General features: G+C 58.9%; 1 protein-coding gene across 1 annotated transcript; it reads left to right on the top strand.

Annotated features, from left to right (window-relative positions):
* Window positions 1-977: 977 nt before the first annotated feature.
* LOC104033325 (leukotriene B4 receptor 1) lies at window positions 978-7,404 on the top strand. The gene is made up of 4 exons (XM_075725320.1): window positions 978-1,054; window positions 1,616-1,744; window positions 5,053-6,057; window positions 7,332-7,404. The coding sequence occupies exons 1-4, from the start codon at window positions 978-980 to the stop codon at window positions 7,402-7,404; spliced, it is 1,284 nt and encodes a 427-aa protein (XP_075581435.1).
* Window positions 7,405-7,453: the final 49 nt, after the last annotated feature.

The raw sequence follows: 7,453 nt of genomic DNA, 5'->3' as shown, positions 1-7,453 counted from the left end.
GAACAGGGAAGAGGAAAAGGAGGAGGAAACACCTCCAAATTCACTCTAGAGCATCAGCACATCAAAGTTCTTGGATGGAGCACCTGCTGCATCCATTTGTCCACAGGGATTCACTAAATCCAAGCTTACTGGTGAAGCCACTACTCACAGGAGTTGCTCCACATCATGGCCATCACTCCTCTCGGGAACAGATGGGAAAGCTCTGCATGACAAAGGCTGTCAGGACGTGCTCCAGAAGCAGAAGACCACTGCAAGAAGATCCCCGTCACCTAATCGCACAGAAATAATTCCAGCTCAGTGAAACAATTATTGAAAATGAAACACAGAGGAGCATCCACCATCAAAACTCTTTCAGTCGTAGTTTCAACTGCCGCAGAGCTGCAGGCTGGCGACCTTACCATCACCGTCACAGGACCCCAAAAGAAATGCTAACTGGCAAACAGTAACTCTGCCCACAGCCCGTATCTCTCCAGCCTTCAGAGGCAGAATAGCTCAGCCCACAGCTCTGCAGGTACAGACCAGCCCAGGCTTACAGCCTGTGTCTGCCTACTCCATTATCTGCCCAGAAAGTCAAATCAGCGGCTCCCGTCACGCAGCTCCCCCTGCCCAGGGCTGGGGCTGGCAGCACAGACAGGCCTGCATTTTGGGAAAGCCTTGGGGCCCAGAGCAATTCCCGGGCAGCTCCCTCCTGGCAGCTCCCTCCCCTCCCCTCCCCTCCCCACCCCACCCTACACCTCCCTTCCCCTCCCTCTGTGAAGCAGGCCCAGACCCCTAAATTGTGACCCTAAACCCCTAATGGTTGTGTCTGGGGGGACTTCTGCTCATATTGGGGCCACTTACGGTTTTTTGAGGGGTGTTTCCGGTGGTAATGTGTGACTTCTGGTTGTTTAGGGATGACTTCGGTTTATTTCTGGGGTTAGGGGTCGACTTCTGGTCGTGGGAGGGCAGTTCTGGTTGAGGTGATGTGACTTGCGGTAATGCTGGAGGCCATCCAGAACATAGAGAGGAACTTCTGGATCGTAGACCTGGAAACCAGAAGCACCGCCACGGGAGGGTGAGGGCCAGCCAGAGCTTTGGGGGCTGTAGGCAGCACAGGCGAGCCCGCAGCCCCAGGCTCTGTGGTGCCGTGGAAGCGGCGGCAGTGGGGGCCGAGGGCTGGCCACAGCTTTGGGGGCTGGCCCCTTTGGCGTGGGAGAAATCCCCGGACGTTCGCAATTTCAGAGGTGGGCTTGGGCAAAAAATGCGGCGGAGTGTGCGAGAGATGTCGGGGCTGTATGCAAGCAAGGCAAAGCTGGAGCCCCAGTGTTTGATCAGACCCAGCAAGTCTAACCCCTGAGAGGACATTGTCACAGGTGGCAGGGCTGAAAGACCATGACTATGTAAACAAGCAGGTGTTTTGCAAACTCTTGTGGTCAAGGATTTCATATGCTTCTGCAATGCTTCACACGACTGTGCCTTGGCACTAATAGCAAAATAAATGCTTGATAATTTCCATGCAGTCAGTATCATGATGTATGTGTTCTGAAAGCATCCAAGTGCTAACAAGCCATCCAAGTATTCAATACTGATTGTTTTTCTGTGTATTTTAAATGGATGTGTGGGGATTTTTTGTCAGGTGTCTAACTGTGGAGTTGTCAGAAGCCCAGCTGTCAGGTAACAAAGAGAACAGGCGCCAGCGGGAGAACAGGAAGAGGCACAGCAGCGGTATTTATGAAATTGCCTTCAGGCTTCAGCGACCATCTCTGTATGTTGCTGGTTATGTTCCTGTTTTTGTAAGTTTCTTTTAATAGACTAGAGAGTTCTCCTCTGATAACAGAGTTCAGTGCTGGTACGTGATTGATTTCCAAGCAGCAGCTGGAGTTACTAAGCAGTCAGGCAGGAGAAGTTACAGACCTTAGTAGCAGGAAGCAAAGGACTTGGGTTTCCTCCTGGCTTTTGGGTCCTTTTGGCAGTTGTGCAAGGCTCTGGTGCATATATGAGCGTATTTTGTTGAATACCCGAGCAGAAATGCCCCGATGCGTCTGCTCCAGCTGCTGTCGCTGCGCTAGGCAAAGCCCGGTCCTCTCAGTTTCTGACAGCAAGTTTATTAGCAGAAGGCCTGAAGCTGGGTGAGGAGTGCTCCTTGCTTGCCCACTCACCTGCCTGCACATCTCCCTTACTTGCCCATCAGGCCCTTTGCTTGCCGCACAGCAGCTCCTAGTGGCCTCTCTGTAGGTCACTGCCCAGAAATCCTGGGATTTGTTGTGTAGTCCAAAATCTGGCTCCTCTACCAATTTTCCCCTTACCGCTGCTCTGCACATCAGGACGGCGTTAAAGCAGTTGGTGCGGAAGGTGAGCCAGGGGCTGTCCTTCGCCCTCGTTCGGCGTGATCCATTTTAGAGCAGGTTGTGGTAACCTGCAAGGGAAAGGGAGGCTAGGGAGGTGGTTTCCTTCTCTTTGAGAACAAAAAGTTATCTTGCAGGCAATGCCGGGTCTGCACAGGCTGGTATCGCCCTGGTATTGCGTAAATCAGAAGTGAAAAATCTCTCAGTGCAACTGAGGGTAAGCCAGGAGGAGGAAGAGGAGAAGAAATGAGATGCTGAGGACGTTTTATTACATCAGGAAATGAGATGTATGCAATGGCCCTATCTGTGCATCCACTCTCTCCAATAATTATTTTAACGCTTAGATCAGGTTCAGCCTGGCAGAAGTTAGAAGTCCTGGAGATAATAAATTTCCCGCAAGTTGGGCGGGTGGGGGAGCAGCTGAGTAGCAGAAACAAGCTCAGATGAGTGCTTCTGCCAAGCCAAGGCAGCAGCGTGAACCTTTTAAAGGTAACGGAAATGGATGGGAAAGGTATGGTTGTTCTAACCACAAAATCACCTCTGAGTTCCTTCCTGGGCACCAAAAACCTGTCCTTTACACACAAAGCTGTAAGAGACTGGGTTTCGCACCTCCCACGGTTTGTGGTTCCTGGAGCATGAGGTGAACAGGCCCCAGCGCGTGGCCGCGGAGGCAAGGAGACGGCTCGGCCTCCCTCTGCACCCGCTTGGGGAGCGAGCACCTCATGGGGCTGGTGTTGCAGAGGCTGAGCCCTAACAGCCCCTCTCGGGAGGGCTCCTCCGCTCCTGGGGCTGCATGGCTCAGTGGCAGGTGGGAGTGGCCCCGTGAGACTTTTGAGCCCGCAGAGACCCATTTTTCTGCCCCAAAAATGGTTTCATGAGAATTTTCTTCCTGCATCTTTTCATTAGGATACATTCGCTGGAAGGGACTCCAAAACAAAGCTGACCCGGTTGCTTCTACCATGGCCTTCGTTAATAAAAATTATCCTTGATCTCAGAATAACCCAGGAAACATCTGGATTATGATCAAAAAGTGCCTTATTTGCAGCCTTGTCTTTATCACGGTGGAAAGAAAGAAGAAATTAAATGAAAAATGCCATTTTTATTCTCCCTCAAACCAACATGGGCTTTCTGAGTCCTGGGAAAGTTCTTCCCAAGGTGGCTGAAAGCCTTAGGTTGGATCAAAGTGAGGTCCCACCTGGAGAACATCTGCCTAGACTGAACCCCATGAGTTTGGAGGGGAAAAAAAATGCAGCAGAGGGTGAAAATGGCCGGTGTTCCCCATTTCTAGTCTAGGGACACATTGGCCGGTCAATGGCATTGTGGGAATTTTGGGGGAGGCATGGAAGGGGAAGGTTGGTGCAGGACATCTTCTGTCTTAGCTCCCTTTGTTTGGACAATGACATGATGAGAAATGGGGATTCCTTCAGTGTGGTGGGTTCTGGAGGGCCACCACTGTCAGTGGGTCTTCTCACCCAGTGTCACCCCATCACAGGGGGAGGAATCTTATCATGGGGGTTGTCATGATTTTAGGGCCGGGACTCAAATGTTGGGACAGCTGGGTGGAGGGAGAGAAGGACGAGCCGGTGCATTGGCCATACCATGTGTAGAAGACCTTCCCTGTCCCCTCCACACCATCTCAGTGTGTTCCCACCAGCCCCACAGCCACGTGATGGAGCAACCAGGCCCCCCCCGCCTCCCCCTGCTTCCTGGAGGACCTCCTGGAGGTTCTCAGTATGTGGTGGCAATGCCACCGCTCCTGTCATCCCCACCCACCCAGGGGACAAATTAAGGTCCAGCGTCCCTCCCCCATCACATCCCCTTCCTCCCCTGTGGTTTTCCTGCCTCTTTGCTCTTGCGTGAGGGCTTCCTGCCCAGGGCTGGGTGGAGGGGAAGTGGCACTTAACAGTCACAGCCACTGCCAGTGACAGGGACACCGAGGATCCACCAGCCAGGCCGGGGGTCTGGGAAGGGACATGTGAGTCCCAGAGGTACAGGAGGGAAGGCTGGCGGGGTGGGAGGTCTTGGGGAGGACCCGAAAGATCTGGGGGGGAGGGTGTGACTAGAAGGTCTGGAGGGTGACTGGGAGGTCTGGGGGGCGCAACTGGGAGATCTAGATGGACAACTAGGATGTCTGGGGGTGGAAACTGGGAGGTTGGATGGGGGCAAATGGGTGGTGTGGTGGTCCGCTGGGAGGTCTGGGTGGACAGCTGGGGGCAACTGGGAGGTTTGATGGGGGGGCAAATGGGTGGTGGCCCACTGGGAGGACTGGGGGACAACTGGGAGGTCTGGGTGATGCCAAGATGGAGGGAAAGACCCAAGAGGGGTAAAGGAAGAAGAGGAGGAGACCTCAGAGAGCAGGGAGAAGGAAGGAGGGGTGGTGGGATGGAGGAGAAAGGGAAGGGCCATGAGGAGGGGTGAGATGGGATGTGGGTTGGAGGGATGGAGAGATGGAGGGAGGAAGAGTGGAAGAGATGGCAGGAGGGAGGGATGAAGGCGAGAAGGAGAGATGAAGGGGTGAGGGATGGAGGAAGGAAAGGATGGATGGACAGATGGATGGAGAGATGGAGGGAAGGAGGAAGGGCAGGATGGATGCAGAGGTGGTGGGAGGGAGGGGTGGAGAGACAGATGCAGGGATGGAAGGAAGGAGGGAGGGATGGACAGAGGGAGGGATGGGGAGAGGGAGACCTGCATTTTCTCCGGAGGATTCTGTGTCCCCCTCTCCCCACAGCCCCTCCCCACCCAACGCCACGATGTCCTCATCCCCCGCCAATGCCTCGTTGCACCCCAACGCCACATCCGCCCCCGTCCCTGGCACAGCGATAGGGCTGACCCTGCTGTCAGTGGCGGTGGCAGTGGGGCTGCCAGGCAACGCCATGGTCCTCTGGAGCTGCGCTGTCACCAATCGTCGCAACGTCCCCATCCTCCTCATCTTCCACTTGGCCTTGGCTGACGTGGTCACCCTCCTCACCGGCCCCATCTACCTCCGGGCCTTGAGTGTTGGCCAGTGGAACATGGGCTTGGCCGTCTGCCGCGGGTGTCACTACCTCTGTGCCGCTGCCATGTACGTCAGCGTCTTCCTCATTGCTCTTCTGGGTCTCCATCGGTGCTTGGTGGTCTCCAGGCTGACAACGGCGGCGGTGACAGTGGGTGGTCACACTGGACAGTTGGCTCACAGAGTGGTGGCGGTGACTTGGTTGGTGGCTTTGGTATTGGCCATCCCATCCATCATCTTCCGACAGGTGAAGGATGGGCATTGCCAGCGGCTGCACAGCTCAGACAGTTGGTTGGTGGTCCACAACCTTCTGGAGACCATCTTGGGTTGGGCTCTACCATTGACTGCCGTAGCTGCCGGCTACGGGTTGCTGGTCCACCGGTTACGCCAGACCCGCTTGGCCCGGCGCGGTCGTACCTTCCGGCTGGTGGCCGCCGTGGTGGTGGCCTTTGCTGTTGCGTGGGGACCTTACCACCTGGCCAGCGTGCTGGAGGTGGCAATGGTCGCGCAAGGCGGTGGTGAGAGGTTGAAGGGGGTCACCAAGGCCATCCGGCCACCGGCCACTGCCCTGGCCTTCCTCAGCAGTGCCATGAACCCCCTCCTCTACGCCTGCGCCGGGCGGGGGCTGTGCCGCGGTGCCGGGAGGTCTCTCCTGCCCCAGCTGCTGGACGTCTCGGCCATCGCTGGCAGCTCCCGAGGGACCACGGCCAAGGGGACCCGGCACGGGGGGAGGAGCTGGAGGTGGGGGGAGCGGGAGAGGGGAGGGGAGGAGGGGGGGGACAACGGGGGGGGAGGAAGAGGGGGAAGGGGGGTCGGGGAGGGTGTGATGGCATCGGGGGGGGGGGGGGGAGCGGGGCACAGTGGCGACCCCAAAGCAAACCCCTCCCCCCAGTCACCCGCCCTCCTTGCCACCCTCCCCCCAGCCATTGCTCCCCACCCACCCCGCCCCCACGTCCTCGCGGTGGCCCCGCCCGCTGTCACCGTCGCAGAGGGACAGAGCAGAAACACGACAGCTTGGGACCCCGGGGGTCTCTGGGACGGTGGCGTCGCCTGTGTCCCTCTGTCCGTCCGTCCGGGAGGGGGCCCAGGCCTCCGGGCTGGGAGGGGGCAGTGGGGGGGTGGCTGGCTTGGGGGGGGCTGGGGACATGAGGGGGTCTCATGTGGGGTTGGGGGTGCCGGGGGGGGCTGGGGGGGTCGACCTCCCAGGAGGTCACTGCCACAGCCGAGGTGTCCCCACGGCATCTGGGGGCGGCCCTGGGGGTGCCCCAGGGGGGCCAGAGGGTCACCGGGGGGGTCACCAGGATCTCCTCAGGGGGTCACCGTGGGGTCCCAGGGCTGTCACTGGGGTGGGACACACCCCACCTCGTCCCCACCGTGGCCCCTGGGGAGGATGGGCTGGCCACGCCCATATGACATCACACGTGACCTGCTGGAAGGGGCGGGGCCATACTGCAGGATGACCCCATGCGTGATGCCATGGGAGAAGGCAGAACCCAGTGGCTGGGGGGTGACAGGGACCCCCCAGCAGCAGGGGGGGACACGGGGACACCGCAGGGACGCCCCCCGCCTGGGCAGGGGGCCCCGGACACCGTGGGGGGCGGTGCCCGTCCCACATCTCCTCCCGTGCGCGGGCTGGTGGGACAGCGTGCCCGTGCCCCCCAGTTTGCCAATGGCACCAAACTGGGAGGGGAAGACAAGAGCTGGGGGGTGGTGGGCACCCAGAGGGACCTCAGCCCGGGGGGACGGGCGGCGAGGAGCCCCGTGGGGCTCGGGAAGGGGAAGTGCCCCATGGCCAGCAGTCACCCGAGGGGCACGGTGACGACCAAGCGTCACCCGAGGGGTCTATGGGGACTGACACCCCACACCCAGCTTCACCCCTGTGGGTCAGCTCTTGTCCTCCAGACCCCACAGAGCCCCATAACCTCTCACAGAGCCCATAGGGCCCCCGTTTGCCCCCCGTGGCCGAGTCCCCCTGCCCTGTGGCCTCCCCACCCCACAGGGCCATTTCCCTGCAGTCACGTGGCCCCGCCGGGGCGGTCGATGGCCGTGGGGCCGGCGGGGGAACCCCGGGGCCGCGTTAATGATTGACCCCCGCCCTGCTGACCCTCTGCCACCGGCCCTGGCTGCCCCACACCAG

This window comes from Pelecanus crispus, chromosome 29 (genome assembly GCF_030463565.1).
Source record: "Pelecanus crispus isolate bPelCri1 chromosome 29, bPelCri1.pri, whole genome shotgun sequence".
Classification (NCBI taxonomy): Eukaryota; Metazoa; Chordata; class Aves; order Pelecaniformes; family Pelecanidae; genus Pelecanus; species Pelecanus crispus.
The sequence above is the reverse complement of the archived record's forward strand: the minus strand, read 5'-3'. Positions and strand labels throughout refer to the sequence as shown.

Coding starts and splice junctions, on each gene's coding strand:
- LOC104033325 (XM_075725320.1), top strand. CDS start 978: ATGCTGGAGGCCATCCAGAACATAGAGAGGAACTTCTGGATCGTAGAC. Junction 1,745..5,052: donor AGGCTTCAGCGACCATCTCT/GTATGTTGCTGG, acceptor CTCTCCCCACAG/CCCCTCCCCACCCAACGCCA. Junction 6,058..7,331: donor CACGGGGGGAGGAGCTGGAG/GTGGGGGGAGCG, acceptor ATTTCCCTGCAG/TCACGTGGCCCCGCCGGGGC.